Raw genomic sequence first — 23,342 nt, 5'->3', positions numbered from 1 at the left:
CTTGGGGAGGCAAATATAACATCCCAGCTTATTTTGTTGAGCCATCACTGACCTTGATCAACAGTTTATTAAAATATTCTTTTATTACATAAGGGCTGAGCCATAGGGACAATACGGAGTATGAGCTGAGACTCCTTCCTGATGGAATGAGGTTGGCAAAGTCAGTTCCCCACAAAAGAGAAAAGGGAATATCAATCAAAATCCATGTTATAAAAAAAAAAATTCTAAGTAGCAATCAAAAGTCTTTTCCTATCCAAAAATTATCTGTATTTTATGTTAATCTAGAACCAGCAGAATGAATGCCTGCTGTCATTATTATCAACCATTGGGATCAGTATTTTCAAAGCTGTCTCAGCGGCATTGGTGCATTCTTGCTTCATTGCACTTGGCTGAACCACAGAATCTCTTCAATGCCATTTTAATCTTATTAACACTTTAAAAATTTATGTATCGTTGGTGTCCACAGAAACATGGCAAAATTAGTGTATATCTTTTTTCTAATATATCAAAAAATCTTTTTGGGTTCGTGATGAGAAGATACAAAAGCTGAAAGTGCTACATTTTTCAGGTTATATTTCAGAGATTTCGTTTGTCCAGAGGTGTCTTTGCATGTGTGTGCTTTGTATGAATTCTGTGTTTGTCAGTGCAAGGTTCCCTTCTGATTTGGGCTTTGTATATAAGACAGCAAGGTGGGAGGTGTCGATCAGATCTGCGCCTGGGCCACCCCATGGGGTGAGGGGGTGCCGACACCATTCAAGGAGATAGGGACACCTACAGTGGATGAATTGCAGGTGTGGAGGGAGAAAGACCCATGGACAGGGGCACGGGTGGCCTGCCTGAGACACAAAGATGGCTTTGCTGCCACAAAGAAGTTCCTAACATTGGTACCACATGAAACTTATGGTGACTTTTTAATGTAAGACTCAGTGTTCAAAATAAGGCTGCCCCCAGTTTCAGGTATGATGTGGCAGAGCCAAGCCCGCTCTCCACTGCAGAGTGTGAAGTCCTGGCTGTCGGTGCTGTTGCAGAACATTCTCACTGCCCGGGCCTCCCTCCCTTTCCATTTACCGTGGAGCTCCTGGCTAGGACCCCCTGCAGCTCGTGCCCCTTTCCAGATCTGACTTTCTCACTGGTTCTGAGATGGTAGGCCCAGAGTTCGTGGGACAAGGTATCCCCTAAGTCTTGCTGGCTGGAGGCTGTGCTGCAGGAACGAGCTGCCCAGCCACGTCAGGGAGACGTGCAGGGATGCCACCCGGCCTTGGCAGGCTAGTCATTGTCGGCATCAGAAGGGCACCGTGGCCATCATATGTGATTACACCTCAGGGTGGTGTGCTTAATTCTTCAGATGGAATCTGGAAATCCTTTTGAAACATCACCTGTCCCCACATCTTTTATCCTCAGGAATAACCTCAGCCAGTGGGAGAAGGTGATCCGAGGGGAGGAGAGCGCAGTGTGGATCTCATCGCCGCCAGGGGCCCATGGGCCCTCGGAGAAGCTGCCTGTGAAGATCGATGACTGATGGCCACCCGATGAGCTGTCCCACCTGCAGATGCTCGTCCTGCTTCTTTGACTTTTCTTCCTTTTATTTTTGTGGGGGGAACCTACACCTGGTAATGAGGATGTAAGCCTCTAGAAGAAGGTGACACCCAGGAAACGTGTAAGCAGATGACTCCCCACCAGTCTCATCTGTCACACGTCAGAGACAGTGATCAACCAGGACTACCCCGTGACCACAAGTCAGCTGTCCAGGGGACTCCATGTGACTCGAGGACTGGCCTTTTCTCACATTGCTGGGCCTTACTGGGAATGGACAGGAATGATTCAGAAGGGGGTCCTTTCCCGTTGTATCTTTCCAGTGAGGGGTTGAAATGGTACTATTATGATGTTGTACTCTGGCTTTAACACCAATGTCGCTTTGATGTTGTTGGTTATAAATAGGAATTTTTACACGTTACTATTGTGAATGTTCGTGTGTGACCTACTCGTAATTAGCGTGAATTGTAGCTGACAGCCTCAGGACAGGTGTCACTGAGGGGACAGAGTAAGAAGTGTCTTTCTGCAATCAGTGATGGAAAATAGATTCTTGTGTCAGAGCCTCATGAATTAAAAGTTAGGTGGATGACAAGTGTATTCTTTAAGTTTATACTAAAGGGCTTGGATAAATAGATTTAACACTAAGTGAGGTAAGACTTTCTATCCTCTTGAGAGGAGATTCAGATAAACATAAAAAATCTCAGAACTCAATTCAAAAAATGTCGAAGAATATTTTTTATTTTTTTCTTCATTGTAGGCAAATTTTCTAAACCCTTTGCCTAAAGAACAAAACAAAAGCAAGGCATATGAATTTTTCTTGACAGATAGGTCTTACGGGATGTCAAATGTGAATGTCAATAATAATTTCTTTATATTTTCACTTGGTGTCATTGCAAGAATTTAGACTCACATTCAAAATGAGAGGTTTATTCTATGAATTATTTAATTAAAATACCATACATTTCTCTCAAAGTCAAATTAAACCATAAAATTTAAGTTTTGTGTAATTTTTACTTTGATCTGCTGCGCCCAACCCCGGTTCATTCCCTGCTGTGTGCTCAGTGGTCACATTTCAGGAGCTCTCCGTCCACAATGGGGGAATGGAGGAGCCCTGTGCAAGCACATCGGGGCACATTTCTTGCTCCCTCCTCTGCTCAAGTATCCAGTATCTACATGCAAACCTGTAGTGTGTAGAGTCTTCTGTATAATTTTTGGTGGACTAAAATTACTCAACAATGTCAGTGTGTTTTGAAAAAAAATACACCAAAGTAGTAGTCCAGACCCCCTCCTACAAGGATTACAAGCCAGTCACTTCGGGTTCATATTACAGCTGTCAAGATTTTTAGCACAAAGGCAGGGTCACCCCCAGAGCTGTGGTTAGTCCTGACCTGAAGGAATTAGAGAATCAGAGGCTCAAGGAGTGGTAGGCAGATCCATAACAAACCGCTTATCTACCTACTATTCACGTGGCAGGAAACTGAAATAGTACTTTTGATAAAATGAATTTTTAAAATAATTCTTTTACATATTCAATACTGTACACATTGTTATTCATATGGTTTTTGCAAAAAGAAATCAGATGTTCCTACAACATGATTTAAGTTGTAGCAGAGTTAGCTATATATAAACATTGTTCTTATTTTAAAATTAACACTATGTGTTCAATTTCCCTATGGGCTTCTGGAAGTTGCCATCTTCCCTACATGGCCCTCCATTTGCTATTGTAATTAATACAATATGAAGTAAAATGAAGTATCTAAAGAGAGAAATACCATGGTGGCTAGACACACACATACACACACACACACACACACACACACAAATACGAAAGTATATACATATAAGGGATAGAGATGCAAACACATCTATAAAAAGTAAAAACTGGCCCCATTCTTCAAAACCTGATTTTTTTTGTGTTGGAAAATGTATATTATTTGATGAAGAGCTGGGTAGAAAATGCCCTTTTCCATGTTAGTGCATTTATTGGATTAAATTCTAAAATGTTGCATGTTTTTCTGCACTCAGATTTATGAAACTGGACCTACCAAAGTTAGTGTAGTCATGTAATGGGACTCGACTAAATTGCAAGGCAGTGGGCAGGAAATACCATCGAAGATCGTTTAATTAAAAGGATCTTAATGCATGGATTTTGCTTGTTGATATGGAAAACAGTCACATGGGGAGGAAATCTTACGGCTACTTTTGCTTTTTAAGATTGCTTTTCTAAAGTTATTACAGAAAATTGTTTTATTTTGATAGAGCCAGGTGTATTGTATTACTGACATTTTCTTTGAACAGTTTTCCAAAGAAATGTACATGGATTGACTGGTTGGTTGATTTCTCTTGAAATATTGTCAGAATCAAAGCAAAGTTTGAACAAAGGAAGGACTGTATTCTAATGTAAACTGTTAGTATTCTTAAGATCTACTTAGGAATCATGCATTTACCTAAAATGGGTCCGAGATGCAGTGACATTTAGTCGATAATCTGCTTTTGGAAAAAAATGCAGTTAGGAGCACTTTTATATTGGGGCAGATGTAGTTAGCAGACAAACTTTTTGAGTTCTGTGCTCATCTTTTTCCCAGATCTTTTCTTGAAAGGGCAGATGGCTTTTATTACCCAAAGTTTTGACTAGTTTCTCATTAAGGGTGGTTTTTACATTGGACCGAAATTTCCCTGTTCAGAATAAATTTGGTAGCCAGCCGTGAGTATAAGGAGAATGTTCCATTCGTGGAAGTTTTAATTGGTTGTGCCAATTTACAATGGACAGTTTTATTGTCAGGTGCAATTACTCCATCATGAAATGTCAAACTTAGGCAACGGAATAAAATTCTAAAAATTTCAGACATCTTATTAATTAATAGTTGACTGTGGTTTAATTAATTAGAAAAAATAAAACAGATATGGAAAGTAATTCTCAAAAACGGCAGTAATTCTCTTCCTGGGGCAGGATTGAGATCCACTTCCCAGCCTCCGTTATCTCTCCAGGGCTCGTCAGAAAGCGGTGCTGAAAGTGAGACCATGCTGAATTAGTTAGCATTCCCGTCCTCATTCTGGACTCTTCCCTCATAGGGAAAACATCTGTGCAGATGCTACAGTACTGCGTAAGATGACTTGTTCTCACAGCATCAGAAACAGGACTACTTTGAAACTGGATTTGTTCAGTGTAGGTTTCCTCTTCTTAGCATGCTTTCTAGATAGCTTTAGATTTTTTTTTTATTTTGTACAGTCTCACTGACTTTTTCTTTCCTGGTATGTTTAGGCACACTAGATACATTTGTATGTGATACATGTAGATAAATCCTCAGCTACCTGGATTTTTTAGTAGATTTAGTTTGAATGTCATGTTTCTGGTCTTTTAACTCAAGGTTTGAGCTTTAATAGGACTAAATTACTCACCATGCCTTGCTCTGTGCCTTTATTTTAAATACTGCAATTTTACTTCTTCATTTGCATATTTATTATTTTGCCTTTCTTGCTTAACTGTAATTAAAAACAAAGGGATATATTCAGGATTAATTGGATCAAACTGAATGGATAGGACCATTCTCTCCTGATCAGACTTCTATCCTTTATTTGATGTCATTCACACACACCCTGATGACTAACTATAACCAATGAACTGTGCAGAGGCAGTCTTTTTTTGCCAAAATCTCCAAGAACTGTGACACAGTTATGGTGTGATTTTATTGGGTTTCAGGTACATATGCATGATTTAGATTTTGAAAATCACTTCTAACCTTTATTTCAGACATGTGTTTGCTTTTGCTGATTTTATTTAGGGTTTAATTCTTTAAAGACTTATTCATTTAGTCACATTAATATATTCCCTTTTATTGCCTGACTTTAAAATCTCTGTAAAATGTAAATGAGCTGTCAGGTCTTGCCCCCCTCACCCTGTCCCCTGCTTGTCAGCAGCGCATGGCCCTTCTGTTTTACCTTTGCATAAGTATCTACCTTGATACACATTCCTGCCCATTTCTTTAAACTCCTAATCTTAAGTTTAAATTAGTGATTCCCAATGCAATACTTTACACTCTTTGGTTTTCATCCTTTTTTGTACTGGATATTTTGGTTGTCTGAAGCATTAGATGGATTTCTGGGATGGTAAAAATAGCAAAAAAAGAAAAATTTCAGTGGTGTTCTGGTTCTAAATTAAAAGGGTGGGATAAAGAGAAAGACATTAATGTTTCCCAAGAAACAGTATTTCAAATTCAAAGAAGCATTACTGTCTTCACTCAACTGCTAAGTTTCTGGCCTCTGGACCCCACAGTGGACAGCAGTGCTATTTGCCTCATGCATGGTTGGACCTCACACTACAGGGCGTGTGAGGATTTGGTAACTGAACGAGCAGACCCGAGTGTGCCCCTGCTGGGGTGTGGGTTCATGTGGCCCAAGGACCCAGCCCGCGAGTTAAGAGCTGAGTCCAATGTGTCACGTAGAGAAGTGAGTTTACATGTGTCAGGTGTCAGCTGATAGTTTGAGGTACTTTGTATTTGCAGAAGTGTAAATGGCAAGTCTTTATTCCTGCTGCAAATTGAGGTTGCGAGGTGTATCATCTGGTCCCAGCTCACTGGAAATATCATCAGACCATGGGTGTTGCAGCTTTGGTTTTCCTTCACCCACTTGGATAATACCCAGTCCTATGCCCTATCTCCACCAGCCTATGTAGATGCCATACAGGAATATTATTTCCCATATAATCTGTTGGATGGCGTGTGTCCTACGTACGGATTTGATGCACACATTGAAAGTACATCAGATTTATCTGTGGAAGGTGCCCCTCATTCACCAGACCCAACCAAGTGACCCATGTGAAATCATGTGCTTGCCCAAAACACTGTGAAAGTTACCAAAATTTATAGACACGCAGCATCTTGAATCTTTCTGAAAAGAAAAAAGGTGGCTTTCTTTTCAAGTCCGTATGAGCAAAAGAGATCCTACATCCCCACGTAGGTCAGGTCCCACGCTTTTGCCAGCAGTGATCTCGCTGACCCCAACTGCTAAGGTGTAAGATGGGTTACAAGCTGTCCAAAATACAATGCGCTGCACAGAAAAATCTGTAGAGTTGATGGATTTGTATCCAAAGTTTTAGTGGGCTCTCTTTTAGGAGAAAGAATTCCAAGTGAACAGTATCCGACTTCATTATAGTTGATGAGTTAGCAAACTTAAAACAATTATTTTATATGTATGACATATAAAGATCTTTGTAAAATGCACAAGTGCAATAATTTAAAGAGGTCTTAACTTTGCATTTATAAATTATAAATATTGTACATGTGTGTAATTTTTCATGTATTCATTTGCAGTCTTTGTATTTAAAAGAAACCTTTACCGTTATGTTTGTATAATAGAACAGTAATCATTTATTATAACCGAGGCAAGTTGTAAATAAATTCATAATTCAAACCGCCAGTATATATGCATATATGGGTGTTACACTGCAAAATCTCGCTTTGTTTTACTTACATGCTTAGAGCAGCAAGAAATCTTTTGTCGATATGTAACTATACACACAAAGTATATATATATGTATGATACATGAAATATATGTAGAGATGTTCATAATTTTAATGGATATCCTTTGGTGTGAATAATTGAATACAGAGTTTTTAAAATATCATTTTTCACGTTTATCATTTGCTCTCATTTTGCGAGGAAGCCAACAGATGTTTTGCATGTTGAGGAGGAGGTGCAGAGGCTCCATCACAGTGTTTGCTCCAGGCCTCGTCTGCGTAGAAGACCCCAAGTTCACGTTGGTGTGATGTGGTGGGTCTGCTTCAGCCATTTCCTAGCAGAAAGGATGAGATGACCTAAGATGTTAAATCATGTGACGTGATTTATTAACTCCATTGTATAATTTTAAAGGTTCAAAGACTTTGGGAGAAATGAGTGGTCGTTTAGAGCGAGTGCTTCAGATTACCAAGCTCATGGCCCAGAGGGCCGACCCTAAGACTCCCGAAATAGCTTCCCTGGTCTCCAGGGACCCTCGGAACAGCAGACTCCCTTGGCTAAGAGCGGGGAAGGACTCCCGTTGTGTGCATGCTTGGGTGTGTCAGTGTTGGGATTCTCTCTGCTATAGTAGAAATGTTCTAGGCTAACCCTCACGTAATCTGTATACCATGATGCATATACTCATGGCTTTATCTTGGCAACTCTGCTTGAAGAAGTTATGTTTATCTGGCTCTCCCCTGCTCACCATCGGGTAGGCGGGCAAACGATAAACACTGAAGACCAAGAAGTTAGAAATGCAGTTGCATCCCCAGAACCCCCACCCCCTATCATAAAGGTATTAGAACTAACTTCGGGAGTACACAAAATAAATGTTCCCTGGAATAAAGACCTGTTACATTGTTAAATCTGAGAGTCCACAGCCTTGTTAATTAGACACAAGGGTAGGAAGCCCTTAACATAGAATTCTCCTGCACCATCAAACTCTTACTGATGGAATGCCCTCGGAGTGCACAGCACTGTATGTGTCGTAGACAGGATTTTTGTTAAATATTCATTTCCTGTGATACCAAATAAAATATTGACTATGTTAAAGTGAATTTCATGAATTAATATATCCATGAACTTATTTGATAACTCAAGTTGCAGATTGGTTCTCTGTAGAGCGGGTCTCAGTTTGAATTCTTAATGCTGCACATGTCTGATTTTTCTATCAACCTTCTGTAACCCCAGAGCTTTGAGGAGAGGGACAATTCGCCATTGTATCTGCATCCTGAAGCAAAAGGAACCCTTAAAAAGCAACATTTGGATGCCTAGGTGGCTCAGTGGTCGAGCATCTGCCTTCATTTTTTTAAGTTATTCTTTTTTTAAAAAATTTATTTATTTATTCATGAGAGACACACAGAGAGAGGCAGAGACACAGGCAGAGGGAGAAACAGGCTCCCTGCAGGGAGCCTGATGCAGGACTCGATCCCAGGACCCGGGATCACGCCCTGAGCCAAAGGCAGACGCTCAACCACTAAGCCACCCAGGCGTCCCGAGCATCTGCCTTCAGCTCAGAGTGTGATCCCGGGTCCTGGGATCCCTGGGGGGAGCCTGCTTCTCCCTCTGCCTGTGTCTCTGCCTCTCTCTGTCTCGCATATGCATAATCTCACACATTCAACAGCACGATTTGTAAACATTTTCCACAGAATACACACTTGGCTGCTGTTCTCGTAAGAATATCAAAGCCTGATGCCACAGAAACCGAACAGAAGTGTCTTCAGTGAACTCTGCTTTTCCTCCTCCCTCCACACCCATCTCCAGTCCGTCAAAAATAAAAAGGAAGCCTCCCACCCATTGCACACAGATTTAGACTTTTCCATGAATGGTGTTGAGGAGAGAAAGAAAACTGACCAGAGAAGAAAAATGAGGAATTGATTGGAAACCTAAGCTTCCAAATTTCTACTTGGTAATTACACGTGATCAGATGATATCCAGCCTTTCTGATGCCTGTATCACTAATTAGAAATCTTGCTGTACCAGTCAATGCTAAGTCATTAGGGAAAAAACTGCAAACATTTTAGCATATGGAAAGACTGAGACACATGAACACCATTAATACATATCAAAATAACATTTCCCTCCTTATCCTTGCATTAACTAAAAAAAAAAGTGTGCATCAACACCCCCATTTCCTAAGCCTTCTGAGTGAGTGTTGCCCATGTGAAATCATGAGTGTTAGGTTAGGGCACTGGTTCACTGGCACCATTAGGCCTAAGCAACGCAAGGTCTCTTACTTGCCATTTCCGATAGATGGTCTTCCGGCTTCATAATCCAGGTGGGGAGGACATGCTACCGTAATGCAAGCCAGGCCATTGTTTGACAGCTCTAGTTGCCGGAAAGTTCTATCTGAAGTCGTCCTGAAGTCTGTAGCATTATCATTTCTATTCCAAGATACCGGCTTGCAACACATGGATAAGTCCGCTTCCTCTTTTATCTGACAAACTTTCAATTATTTGTAGAAAGCTGTCTTGCCTCCTTATGCCCAATCGAGTCTTTTTTTAAGTTTCTAAAAATGTAAACTGGCTTAGGAGCCTATTTATTCTTGACAATCCTCCCCCTAGAAATTCGCCAGTGACCTGCTGGGCCCCTACATAGTACAGAATAAATTGTTTAAGGTTCATGAGTTGGCACAGTGGGCACCTCTCCTGCAATTTCTCTGTCTCCTGTGGCTTAGTGACATGAACGTACATCTGTCCTTTGAGAATCCCACGTCCCTAACCTTGCCCTCTGTTCTCTGCTTCATCTGCTCCTCCGTGGAAGCTCAGATGTTACCTATGTGTTTGAGAATCGTGTTCTCAGTAATTTCTCCATCCTGAGTGCATTCCTTCTGACCCCTACTGTGGGGACAGAGGGCAGTGCCCCGCTGCACCCACATGCAGGGGACCGGTGTGAGCATATAGTGAGCATTTATGTTTGCCAAGCACGCCAGCCAGTTCAAGGCTCACAACGACCCTGGAGGACGCATGTTACCACCACTGTTGTGAGATGAGGAATATGAAAAACAGGCCAAGTGTCTAGAACATGAGAAAGCAGGCTAGTCAGGGGCCAGCCTCCTGCACTAGCATCACGCTCAGCATCCTGAAAGACGCCTTTTCCAGCATCTGTCCACAAGGGGTGCCTCTCGACGAACACAGGCACGTGGTTTCAAAAATTCATAGTAGCTGACATCTTGAGGGAACGAAGCTCTTACGGCTATTTTTTTATACACTGACAGTCTCCTGAGAGAAGGTATGTTCAGGTTTTCCGCACCCAGCTCTAAGGGGCGCCTGGGCGGGGGAAGGAAGGAACGCGGCAAAGAGCAGGTGAGGTGTGGACGCGCCGCGGCCTGGAGGCCAGGGGATGGGAATCTGATCAAGAGGATCCTGGTACCTGCTTTTCCCCCAGAGCTTGGGGAAGGCGGCACACCTCGCAGGGGGCAGTCTCCTCCCATCCGGCCCAGCAAGGGGACAGCAGTGGGCAAGGCGGCCCGAGGCGGCCAGGCCGACTGAGCCCACACCTCTGCTCTGTTGGTGGATGGCAACAGGTGATGTGTGCTTGGGGGGCAAATGGGGTCACCCTGCTTCCGGGAAACTGGCTCACAGAAACACAGGCTGGCTCAGGTACATCCCTGAGGTCTGGTGGCCAAGGTCAAGGACCAGTGAGGACAGTGCACAGTAGCCCGTCTGGGCAGTGCACTCCTTGCCCCTCAGCTCACCCAACCTGCCTGCGGCTACACCTACACCTCGGGAGGGACCGCAGCACCAGGAAGGCCTTCAATTGGATCAATTCAAAACCCAAGGGAGGGGTGCCCGGGGGCACTCAGGTATTGAGCATCTGCCTTGGGTTCAGGTCGTGATCCCGGGGCTCTGGGATCCAGTCCCTCATCGGGCTCCCTGCTCAGCGGGGAGTCTGCTTCTCCCTCTCCCTAAGCCGTCCCCGCTGCTCATGCTCTCTCTCAAATAAACAAAATTTTAAAAAATAATAATAAAACCCAAAGGAATTCAAGGCACAACACTTTTGGTCTTATTTATCTGAACATGATTGAATTCCGTTTCCTATATTGGACAAAGTAGGAGTGCAAGGCAAATTAAGTATAGTTCTAGAAAAATAGTTATATATTCTCACTGAGTTCAGAGCCAGTGAAATGTGTATCTGCTCTACTGACATACCTTATCCCGGGTTTCACAATCATGGTTCCAATAACTGAGAGATTTCTTTAGCGTGTATTTGGCAAGGGCCGGTGGAGACTGACCCCCTTGTAGCAGCCAGACAGAGACAGGGTTACGGAGGAGTGAATATCTAGGTCTGCGCAGTGCGATGGGAATGCATCTCAGTAAGGTTCTAGCATCAATAGAGACGGTTCCTCACTAAGGGAATTGTTTAAATCCCATTTGTACGAGTTGCTTTCCTTTCAGATAAAAGTGCGACTCCTATTCAATGCTCCATGAGCATTCACGATCTATCTGGGTCAACCGGGGGTGTTTGGGTTCCCCTGAGAACCAGAACCGTGTATGTGTGTGTGTCTATAAGTCTTCATCCCTCTGGATCTGGTTCTCTGGGGAACCCTGACCCCCTGCTCCCCCACCCACCCACCCACACACACACACACACACATACACAGAGGCATTTATTACAAGGAACTGGCTCACAGTGAGGAAAGCTGAGAAGTCCCATGACCTGCCATCTGCAAGCTGGAGACCCAGTTCTAGTCCAGGTCTGAAGGCCCGAGAGCAAGGCAGCTGCTGTAAGTTCTAGCTGGGGTCCTACAGCCTCAGAACCAGTAACACCAATGGAGTAAATTCCAGTCCAGGAGCAGGAGAAGACCCACGTCCCTGCTCAGGGTCAGGCTGAGAGAGCGTGCGATCCCCTTACTCCACCTTTTGTTTTCTTCAGGCCTCCAACAGATGGGACGGGACCAATGGGAGGGCAGCCTGTGTCACTCCACGCATGGATTTGAAGACTAATATCATCCAGCAGCACCGTCGCAGATGCACCTGGACTGGTGCTCAGCCAAACACCTGGCGAGCAGACACATGAAATTAGCCATCGTGCCAGGATGCTGCTTCCCCTACTGGGGACCTCGCTGTTGTTTGTCAAATACCCTCCAACTCGCAGAGTCTTCCTAGGATGTCTGTTCTTTGACTATGTGTGTGCTGGTTTTCGTTTAGGTTGGGTCCTTTGCATTCTTCCAGTAAGCAATGCTCACTTCCAGCTGCCCAGGGGCTTTGCTCTGAAGCATTTGGCCAGTGGGCCTTCAGCTCAGGCTTGGGGCCCGTTGCCTTGTCCTCTGCCTGGCTGTCACACCCTTGGCTGGTGATGGTGACTTCCCACATGAGCCTGGCTCTGTTCCAGACACTGGGCACCCAGCCCTGAATAAAAGCAAGAGAGGCTCTGCTTTCAAGTACACACTAGTGTCGGAAGGCAGGTGATGAGTGGACCAGTCGATGCGTACGTAATGTGTCAGATAGGGACACCTGCATGGAAGAGAAACAGGGCAGGTAAGGGACAGAATGATGGACAGACGTGAACAAGTCTTTTTTTTTTTTTTAAGTTTATTCATGAGAGAGAGAGAGAGAGAGAGAGAGAGAGAGAGAGAGAAGCAGACTCCCCACTGAGCAGGGAGCCTGGCTCCAGCCTTGATCCCAGGACCCTGAGACCATGACCTGACCCCAAGGCAGACGCTCTACTCTTGAAGCCCCCCAGGCACCCTGAGGTGGACAAGTCTAATGAAATGGCATTCTAGCAGATAACTGATCCAAGTGACATTGGGGTAGGCAAGAATATGACACCAAAACTACAATGACAAAAGAAAAAAATAGCAAAATCAGACTTCACTGTAATTATTATTATTTTTTGAAGATTTTATTTATTTATTCATGAGAGGCACAGAGAGAGAGAGACAGAGAGACAGGCAGAGACACAGGCAGAGGGAGAAGCAGGCTCCATGCAGGGACCCCGACATAAGACTCTATCCTGGGACTCCAGGATCACGTCCTGGGCCGAAGGCAGGTGCTAAACTGCTAAGCCACCCAGGCGTCCCAATTTCACTGTAATTAAAACATTTCTGCTTCAGAGGACACTATCAAAAGAGTAAAACCTCAATGCACGACATGGAAGAAAATAGTTGCAAATGATATATATGCTGAGAGACTTGTATCCAACATATCTAAAGAAGTTTTAAATATAAAGATGTTAAACTTTCAAAACTCAGATCTGACTTGAAGTCCCTTCCTCTCATGTATCCAGGGGCTCCTCAAGTTCACGGGAGTGTGCCCGGTGTTAGGGCGGAGGGCAGACCTCTCTGCTTGGCCCCACACTGCTTCCCCACAATGGGTGCCCCGTCCAGGGCAGCTCGGGGCATTCTGAGAGGGCCTCCGGATATCCTGGGTCCAACTGGATCTCCTGCATGGCTCAGGGTGCATGGAGAGCTGGTTGGCCTAGGAGACCCCTGACCCCCAGCTGGTCTCAAGCTTCGGAGCCCCCTCTCCTTCTGCTCTGCTGCTCCCCTCCCAAGACCCTCTGCTTCTCCCCAAGCATACTCCCCACTCCCAGCAATTCCTTTTCTGAAACAAATGTGAAGCTCAAGAAAGGAGCATCATTGCAAATAATGTCTGTCCCCTGCCCACATCACGGCCCTGCCCAGAAGTGGGAGTGAACAAGGGAAGTCCCCAGAGGACCAAGCAAAAGTCACGTGGCTTTACCTCACCCTGGACACCTCCCCTCCCCCACCTCCTTGGAACTGTGCTGATGTCATTTAAGGACAAAGGGACTTAGGAAGGCAATCAAAGGAATGCAGCTTTTCTTAAGGTGTGTCACCTCATCAGAGTTGTACCTTGAGAGAAAGACAAGAACATTCTGCGAGCAGATAAATTCAGGGCAGCTAGAAAGAAAGAATTAAGATTCTCATCAGGCTGCCCGGGTGGCTCAGCAGGCTCGGCGGCTGCCTTGGGCTCAGGTTCAGATCTCAGGGTCCTGGGATGGAGCCCGCGTCGGGCTCGCTGCTCGGCCAGGAGCCTGCTGCTCCCCCTGCCCCTCCCTCCAGCTCACGCTTGCTCTCTCACTCTCCCTCTCAAATAAATGAATAAAATCTTAAAAAAAAAAAAAATTCTCCACATCCTCCGGCTGCTGACTGAACTCTTCTCCACCTATTCTGAGAAGTGGAGCAGTGAGTGAGGCGAGGACAGCCTGCGTCTCTGCGGGCTGGGCGGCAAGGGGAGACAGCAGGTGCACACTGCGGGGGGTGGGGGCAGCGGAGGGGGGTGCCGGTGGGGGGCAGCGGGAGCCTAGGGTGGGGGCAAGAGGGGTGCCAGTGGGAGGGCCAACAGGGGGGCAGCAAAGTGGGGGGGACCAGGGAGAGGGGAGGTGGGCAGTGGGGGGTGCTGGGCTCGGCTGCCACCAGGCCCTCTCTTCCCTCTGCTTCACTCACACACCTTCTCTTCTTAGAGTGACTTCCACTCTGGCTTGATCTCTCTCTGCAGTCACAGTGTTTCCCCCCCCCCCAAGGTGAAGAAGCCTTTGGCTGCCATGTCACCAGGAAAACACCTTTTGAAAAGAGAACACGAAACCCCCCCTTTTCTTCACATGCGAACCTGCACGGCTGCCACAGCTGCCTCCTAAGGAAGCATCTGCTCTTGGAAACGTGAAGGAAAGCACGTGGCCCACATCAAGGCTTGTTGAGGGGGTGATCACACCTACACCTCCAGGGAAGTGTGTCCCCCACACCTGCCTATGTTTGTGTTCAGGGACCAAGACGATTGCTCTCAGCATTGAGATTAGTGCGAGCAACTCTGTTTCCAATGAAAATACGAGCAATGCAGGTGAGGATGAGAAACAGGAGGTTCCGGGCAGCACAAGTGGTGCTGGGAGTACAGGGCCCTGGGCACCCTGCCCCCTCCCGGGTCATTGGCAGGTAGGTGGGGGCCTGGCCGGCCGTGCCCCTGTGGGCCGTGCGCTTGCTCCTGACTTACCCCGGGAAATTAAAAGTCCATCATACCAGGGTCTCCAGTTTCTGGAAAAAGCCACCCTGGGAAGGGTTTTGTGCCTCAAAGGCGCCGCTTCCACATCATCCCACTGGGAGCTGGCGGCTCACTTTTATGTGGAGTTTTCTCGGGAATTGCATCCCCATCAGAATGCCCAGGGAACTCCTGGGAAAGCCTGGCGAGCTGCAGGGCGAAGCCGGCTGGCTTGAGTTCTGTTGTTGGCAGGGACAGGGAATTTCTGCCACCGCTCCCCTTGGCTGATGTCACCAGGTGCCTCTCAGGGCCGGACCCGAAGGCTCCAGTGTCCCCCCTTCTGTGCAGGCTCAGCCTCCCTAGTCCCCTGGCCCTGGGCCTTAGCCAAGCTCAGATCTCAAACAGAGCTCAACAAAGCCGGGGGCCGTGATGGTCTGTAGTCCCCTGCGGGGTAGCCGTGGCCAGCGGGTCCCCTGTGTCACCTCTGGAGGGGCCCCGAAGCAGCAGTCTCTTCCCTGGTGGCCTTTCCCACTGGGGGCATGCGGTTGGCAGACTAGTGGTCTCCAGAAAGGTCCCTGGCCTGATGTCCAGGGCAGGTGGATACACCAGGTTAAGGGAAAGGGGGAAATTGAGGCAGAGGTGTGATGTAATTTTGGAACCTAGGTGAGGTCCAGAGCCCACGACCCAGTTGACATGTCTTTGGTGCAAAACAGTGGTTTTATGAAAGCCTGGGCACAGGACCTGGGGGCAGGAAGAGCTGCTGCCCCGGGACAGTGAAGGGTGGCTCATATACTGGGGAGCTGGACGGGGGGTCAGGAAAAGGGAGGTTTCCAAAGGACTTTCATAGGCTAAGGGATACTGGAGGCCTTGCCATCATCAGGTTAAGGTTGTTTTTCCCTCTAGGGAGGCGTTAACATGAAGACAGTTGGGAGCTTCAAGTATCTGCCAATGGGCTGCATAAGGACTTTGATTGTATCTACATTTCCTTCTGGAAGTGAGGCTATTGATAAACATGCTTTGCTCTCGTAAGTTACTGAGGGAGACTCCTGTCTTGCAGGACTGTTCTCTCCAAGTGAACTAAGGTTTTCCTTCCCTTAGCTTTAGGGCAGCCCAGAGCACCTGAGGAACACCCCACACCCCACCTGGGAGGGGTGATGGGTGTTTGCAGGGTGTCAGCTTCTGTTCTGTCCTCACCTCGCCTCCTGCTCCCTCAGCAGGTGGACTGGACTCGGCTGACTCTGGGGGAGGGAGAGTCCCCAGGGTCCTCCTGAGACGTGGGACAGGGAGGCTCAAGAGCATCTGTGACTCAGACAGACTAGAGCAGCCTTTGCTCATCACTGGTTTTGAGGGGGGAGGAAGGGGCCGGGAGCCCCAGAATGTGGGTGCCTCCAGCCCAGGAAAGGCAGGGGAGCAGGTCAGCCCTGGAGCCTCCAGGAGGAACTTGGTCCTGCAGACACCTGGATTCTATCTGGGGAGACCCATCTGGAATTTCTGAACCATGGAACCCCAGGATGATAAATTTGTTTGGTTTTAAGCTACTAAACTATATTGTCACAGCAGCTGCAGGACACATGGAGGGGCCTCTCTGATCCTCTACCTAAAATAGTAATCCTGCTGCTGCTTTTAAAAATTACTACATCTCCTTTATTTCTGACACAGTTTAATTGTGGATATTCCCTCTCCCACCAACTCATTTGCAACTTCGTGTTCGCAAAGATCAGGGGTGTAATAATGTACGGATCGATGCCACATGTTGGGGGTGAGGAAGTGGGGACGGGCGCCCTTGAGGGAGACAGAGGAACACAGCTGGGTTTGCTGTGGCTCACACGGTGTCCAGGCAGGATGCCTGAGCCGGCAATGGTCCTGCTCCTACCACTCCCTAAAAGGACTTCCTTTAATGTTTTACCACTAGGGCTTCTTTCCTGATGGTGTTACTTCCCTCTAATGACCATAAACACCACCCCAGCCCCAAGATCCCTGGGAATGATCATCTTTCAAACCTGTGGCCCTTACCTCCGAAGGGTCTCAAGACTAATGTTCTACTAGACGACAGTAAATGCCAGCTCCTCACGGTCCTGGAAGCCTTGCCTCTAAAGTCCTTAGAGACTTAGGCTCTCCCTAACCCCCACTAATGAATTATAATTATAAATATAGGAATAAATACATGAAAATACAGAAATAAATTTGTATTTATAGTTTGTAAATGTAGATCATAAATTATAAACTACAGTGTATAATCTGTCACTCCTCACAATCCTGGTTCAGCTCTTCCTGCCCATGGATCCCCTCCCTGTGCTTTAGTAAAAACACCTTTTTTTGCACCAAAAGCATCTCAAGAAAACTTCCTCGACTGTCCTCTCCCATCCCACATCGCCCTCACCAAGGGAGGTACTGGGTGCATCAGCACAGCCTCAGGTCACAAGCCCTTTGACTGTGAGCCAGGTTGACCTGCATATTCTCACACCTAAGAAATGACCCAAAGACAGGCACAGGAGTTTAATACAAAAGAGTGGAAACAGTATAAATGTGGGTCAGATGTCTGTTTTTAAAACATAAAAATGAAACACAATACAGCTATTTAAAAAGTCAGGCTCTTTAGGTACTGGTGTGGAATGGGTTCCAAGATGTTTTTCTAAGAGAAAGGCTCCAGGTGCAGGGACTGGTGAGTGGCAGGCCATCGCCTTTCTCTGGGAAAGCCAAAGTGTGGGGGGGGGACCAGGTAGGTATGTGGCCTGGTCTGTGGGTGGCCTGCCCCCTGGGAACTAAGTAAGAAATGAGGTGTGTTTGCTTGTGGAGAGAGAAGCTAGAGGCTTGAGGAGGGGGCATGAGCAAGGCAGATTTTCATTACCCATTTATCCGTCAATGGCTTAGATTCTTCTGGAAAACCTTGGTGTTAGGTGAAAAGCCATTACATCAAAGATATTTTCATTGTTTTTAATGAAACAACCTGACCCAAAGTAGTTTTCACACTTGAAGAAAATAGTTTGATGAAATGCTGAGACAGTTTTAGACAAGTAGCAAATGGCAGTCTAGAAGTCAAGAAATGTGGTTTTGCGTCCAACTGTGGGGATGTGAAGGCTTGTTTTACTCTTTGGAGGAGGAAGAGGAGGCTCGTGGAGGACGAGGGTGGGAAGAGCCACGGGGGCCCTTCTGGGGAAATTGTGTTCTTTCTACACTATTTTCTTCATCCAATGCTCAACCTTCGTGGGTCTCACAGTTATTCTGTCCTCAAATGCCACTTACAGTTATATTGCAGAAAAGCACCTTTAGGGCAAAATCCCGGCTACACAGAGGGTTTGAGAGGCGTGGGGGCAGCGCCCCTTGCGGCCGACACGGGCGTGGCCGGAGAGCCTCCACCTGCCCGCGGGGCGCGCAGAGCTGCGGGCAGTCACCCACCTGCGCACACCTGCCCGGGCCCTCCCTGTGCGCGTCTCGGACCAGGATCTGCAGAGTTCGGCAGATGCCGTAGAGGGATGCAGAGTCAAAGCAAAGGTTTTGTTTTTTATCTATTTTTAAGATTGGAAAAACAAGAGCACGTTTGTTTTCAGGGAGATGTGCCACCGGATGGATGGCGAGGGAAAGAAGAGCTGCTGCGGGGGGCGGGGGGGGGGGGCACAGGCTTCCCGGTGGGTGCGCCCCTTGAAAAGCAGGAGGGCAAGGGGTGGGGTGGGGGGCTTTGGGGGTGGAGACTTTGCTTCCACTGAGCCAGGACAGGACGCAGGAGGAGAATTTGGGGTGTGATGCGAGTGGGGCTGGAAGCGCACATCCTGACTCGCGCACCGTCTACAGGGGGCAGCGCAGAGTTCTCGTCCTGAAATGGAAACGTGTGGTCTCCGCGGGCGTGTCTGAAATTCCGGATGAGCTCCTTGCGGTCTGCAGGGCCCCCCTGACCTCCGCTCCGGGCCCGCCGGGTGCGCATCCGCAGCGGTCGGCGGCTGGAACACGTCGGCTCACGGTCGGCCTGCACTTTTCCCTACGCGGGTCACTCGGTTTCCCTCCGGAGCTGACAAAGCACGAAGGTGCTTAAAACGTTGTCCACTCTCTTTGTACACGATCAATCCTAATAGCTGGGAAGGCGGCAACGTAATTTTGGCCAGTGACGCTTGCAACGCGTTGGTTGTGGTGAGCTCACTGGAGGCTCCCCCCTCCTGCGGCCGGCTCTGGCGGGCACCCTGAACGTGGGGCCCTTCCTGAGCCCCCCACCCCACCCCCAGCCACCCTTCCTCTGCGCCACTTTGCACCTGTCTCCACCTGCTTCCCCTCCCCACCCCACCCCCAACTCCCCCGCGAGTCTTGCCCTAAAGTGCTTGGCCTCCTCCCGACTGAGCATCTTTAGAGCAGGGAAGAAATCGTGCGTTTCTGCATCCCGAGCAAAGTGGCAGAGAGCAAACAGTACTTCCTGTTTTCCCGTGGAATCCTGGCGGGAGGAAGGATGTGTGTGGACCGGCCCACTGGCGGGGATGGGCGCCCGGGGGTGTTACGGGGTGTTCCGGCGCCACCTAGAGCCGAAGAACAAAATAGCCTAAGACGAATTCAAGTCAGTGCGCGCAGGTGGCGTTGTGAGCAGGGCGTGCTTGCGGGCAGGTGAGATTCCTGCCTAGAAATCTGGCCTCGAGGAAGAGCTGCTCTTTTTGGCAGATCGGTTCATTTCACAGATAATAATATCTTTCTGCCTCAAACACTTTGCTGAGATATTTGCCCTGGGAGTCCTGCGGTGGGTTTTAACGTTTGGTAGTGATTTGACCGTGGACTCCCTGCTGTGCAGGGAAGGAGGCCCCCCTGAATGGGACTGTAAATGCGTCCTACCCTAAGGGATGACTTGGGAGAAATTTAGGTCCCGGCAATAAATACATTGTTTTCTCTCGGATCCCTAATTCCACGTAGAGGGAGTCAAATCCATTGTCGTGCCAATGATTGGCCTCGAGGGCTGAGTGGGCTGAGACTTGGAGGTGTTCCCTGGTCCTGGGGCCCACACTTCCCATGGCTGCAGCTCCCAAGGCCAGGGAGCCCTGTCCCCTCAGCCCATCTGTGGAAGGAGAGAGGGGAAAACTCTGTCACCTGCCTGCCTGCCACCAAATCACTACACAGGTTGGAGCAGGAAGGCTTATTGTTTCATCTCTAGTAGTTGGTAATACAGAAACCTGGACTGCCACACATCTGACCCTAATTGATGATTAGTGGAATGTGGGGACCACTTTTCCCTGTCCTGGATCAATGACATCCTTAACACAATGTGGGCATTTTCCTGTCAACACTTCTGGCTGTGGTCAGAGGCCTAAAGACTGGATATTGGAGAGAGAAAATCAGGAAACACTTCTGTTCCTTTTTTTCTCAGGCCATATCCAAATACTTCTAATTACTGAGCCGTCTGAGTAACGCGAGACTCAGGGTGACTTCATGGTTTCCAAAACGTTCACCTACAAAGTGTCTGACCAGCATCAAGTGGAGATGGAAGAAGATTGTGTGCCCAGATTTTTCACACACACCTGTCTGGCCTTGTCATCACTTCGTCCCTGAGTCGGTCAGCAGCGAGGGGTGCCCAGAGTCACCTGTGAGAGGAGTAGCCACCATGCGAGGCACTTGAATCCTCCCTGGCTGGAGGAAATTTAAATAGAATTACAATCTCCAAAGATAGGAAACTGAGGGATTTTTAGCTTTACTTCCCTTGACACATGGCATAGCCTGAGGAAAGAGCACAGACTGCAAACAGATGTGCATTTACATTCTTCTACTCTGCTAACTCACTCATCGTGGCCAAGTTATTTTACCTCACATGTTCTCAGTTCCCTCCTAGGAAAGTCATGGATAATAACACAGTAATAACTAAATGAGGATTTAGTGACTGGCACCCACTGTGTGCTAGAACACCAGGTACAGTTGCGTGAGTCGTGCATTGTGCCACCTGCATGTCTCTTTAAAGATGTCCAGCCAGAGACAGGTTGCCTTTTTTTTTTTTTTTTTTTTTTTTTTTTGCTCCCCAGGCTTTGGTAAAGTATTAGAGTACAAGGGTATTTTGCTGTTTCTCAAATCATGAAAAGTGCTGAGTGAAGTAAGTCAAATCGGAGAAGGACAAACATATGGTCTCATTCATTTGGGGAATATAAATAATAGGGAAAGGGAATAGAGGGGCAGGGAGATGAAATGGGTAAGAAATATCAGAAAGGGAGACAGAACATGAAAGACTCCTAACTCTGGGAAACGAACTAAGGGTGGTGGAAGGGGAGAAGGGCGGAGGGTGGGGGTGACTGGGTGACGGGCACTGAGGGGGGCACTTGACAGGATGAGCACTGGGTGTTATTCTGTATGTTGGCAAATTGAACACCAATAAAACATAAATTTATTATTATTTTTTTTAAAAAAAGTAAAATTAGCCAGGAAGCCTAGGACTCCCTGCTGGAGGAGGCAGACAAGGGAGGGCGGGGCTGGGGGCGGGGTGGAGGGCGGGGCGGGGGCAGGGGCTGGGGGCGGGGCTGGCGGGTGGGGCGGGGGCGGGGCTGGGGGGCGCTGCCGGGCAACCCGGGAACACCCCCGCGGGGAGGGGCTTCGAATGTTTGTCGGTCTCCGCAGTAACTGCGGCGTCGGCTCGGAGCTGGGTCGGGGAGACCATGGCCGGGGGTTCAGCGCCCGAGTGTAAGTGCGCGCTGAGCGCGGCCGGTTTGCAGCCCGAGGGCAATTGCCCAGGACCCCCACTCCTCCGAACCTGGTGCGGAAATGAAGACCTTTTGGGGTGTCTGCTCCTCAGCCCCGGGGGCACCGGGTGCAGGACTGCGTCTGGGGCGCGGTGCCTCCTCTCAACACCCAAGAGTCACACTCAAAGGAACAAGGTCATGTGCACGCGCGCGTGTGTGCACTGGCCGTGTGCGCGCACGTGTGTCTGTGCTTGTGCATGGGTGTGTGTCCCCTGGGAGGAGGAGGGGGGAAGGGGGAGATTTCGAGACGCCGTTCCAAGTGTTCTTTTCAAAAAGCCGCACCCCGCCAGCCACCCGGCAGCCGCCCGGGAAGGTGAGGGTTACTGTTGGGATTTTAGGAACGGGAGGTGAGGGGAGTGCACCCAGCTCCTTGGACCCCCAAGCCGTCGCTTGCCCACCACAGTGCGGCCTGAAAACGGGATTGGTGGTTCAGATGAATTCTAGTTGAGAGAAAGCTTCCTGGATTGAGCAATATTGTCTGAATTATAGCCTATCCCAAAGGAAAGTGTATTCCCTGCAAGTGCATTTCACACAGCAGTGCGAGCGTTGGTTAGTGGGCAGGTGAGAGCCCGGCCGCCGGCGGCGCGCTGACCCACTGACCCACTGACCACTGGCCACTGGACCTGACCTAAACCCTAGGGGGCTGTTTCCTCCCCTGCCAGGTGAGGGTGGTGATGGCACTCCGCCCCTGTGGATTCCCCACCATGTCTTCTGCTCCTCCCGCTGTTACTCAACTTACTGGTTGTGTTCCTGAAAACCCACTTTTTATAAAGACTCCAAATGATAATGTCAGTTGGGCCTCTGGGCAGGTGGCTAATTGAATTTCTAGTCATGCTATTTTAGCACTTTGTGTGTTTTTTAATTTATGTTTTATTGGTGTTCAATTTGCCAACATACAGAATAACACCCAGTGCTCATCCCATCAAGTGCCCCCAACAGTGCCCGTCACCCAGTCACCCCCACCCCCCACCCACCTCCGTTTCCATCACCCCTTGTTCGTTTCCCAGAGTTAGGAGTCTCTCATGTTCTGTCTCCCTTTCTGATATTTCCCACTCATTTTTTCTCCTTTCCACTTTATTCCCTTTCACTATTTTTCATATTCCCCAAATGAATGAGACCATATAATGTTTGTCCTTCTCCGATTGACTTATTTCACTCAGCATAATACCCTCCAGTTCCATCCACATCGAAGCAAATGGTGGGTATTCGTCATTTCTAATGGCTGAGGAATATTCCATTGTATACAGAGACCACAGCTTCTTTATCCATTCATCTTTCAATGGACACAAGGCTCCTTCCACAGTTTGGCTATTGTGGACATTGCTGCTAGAAACATCAGGGTGCAGGTGTCCTGCTGTTTCACTGCATCTGTATCTTTGGGGTAAATCCCCAGCAGTGCAATTGCTGGGTGGTAGGGCAGGTCTATTTTTAACTCTGAGGAATCTCCACACAGCACATGAGAAAATGCTCCGCATCACTGGCCATCAGGGAAATACAAATCAAAGCCACAATGAGATCCCACCTCACACCAGTGAGAATGGGGCAAATGAACAAGGCACGAAACCACAAATGTTGGAGAGGATGCGGAGAAAAGGGAACCCTCTTACACTGTTGGTGGGAATGTGAACTGGTGCAGCCACTCTATTTTAGCCCTTTAAAGTTCCTTTCTGCTTTCAGGTGTGTTGGCTTCCCA

The 23,342-nt window shown here is 47.9% G+C and overlaps 2 protein-coding genes across 6 annotated transcripts in view; both read left to right on the top strand.

Moving 5' to 3' along the window:
• PDE10A (phosphodiesterase 10A) overlaps positions 1–8,079 on the top strand; it is a 590,722-nt gene extending 582,643 nt beyond the window's left edge. For all 3 annotated transcript variants that reach the window (XM_077899644.1, XM_077899635.1, XM_077899625.1), the window contains one exon: positions 1,402–8,079. In XM_077899644.1, the coding sequence (XP_077755770.1) occupies positions 1,402–1,519 (118 nt within the window). In that variant the 3' untranslated portion in view covers positions 1,520–8,079. The remainder of the gene's footprint in view (positions 1–1,401) is intronic.
• Positions 8,080–18,418: 10,339 nt separating this feature from the next.
• The window catches only part of C1H6orf118 (chromosome 1 C6orf118 homolog), a 30,075-nt gene continuing 25,151 nt past the window's right edge, over positions 18,419–23,342 (top strand). Inside the window, exon 1 of one of the 3 annotated variants that reach the window (XM_077899582.1) lies at positions 18,419–18,452. In XM_077899582.1, coding sequence (XP_077755708.1) covers positions 18,434–18,452 — 19 coding nt within the window. In that variant the 5' untranslated portion in view covers positions 18,419–18,433. Of the gene's footprint in view, positions 18,453–21,463; positions 21,591–21,772; positions 21,963–23,342 lie in introns of those variants that run through there. The other 2 variants (XM_077899576.1, XM_077899566.1) reach the window with 2 other exon arrangements.

Source organism: Canis aureus, chromosome 1, assembly GCF_053574225.1.
Source record: "Canis aureus isolate CA01 chromosome 1, VMU_Caureus_v.1.0, whole genome shotgun sequence".
Lineage (NCBI taxonomy): Eukaryota > Metazoa > Chordata > Mammalia > Carnivora > Canidae > Canis > Canis aureus.
This window is presented reverse-complemented; position numbering and strand designations above follow the sequence as displayed.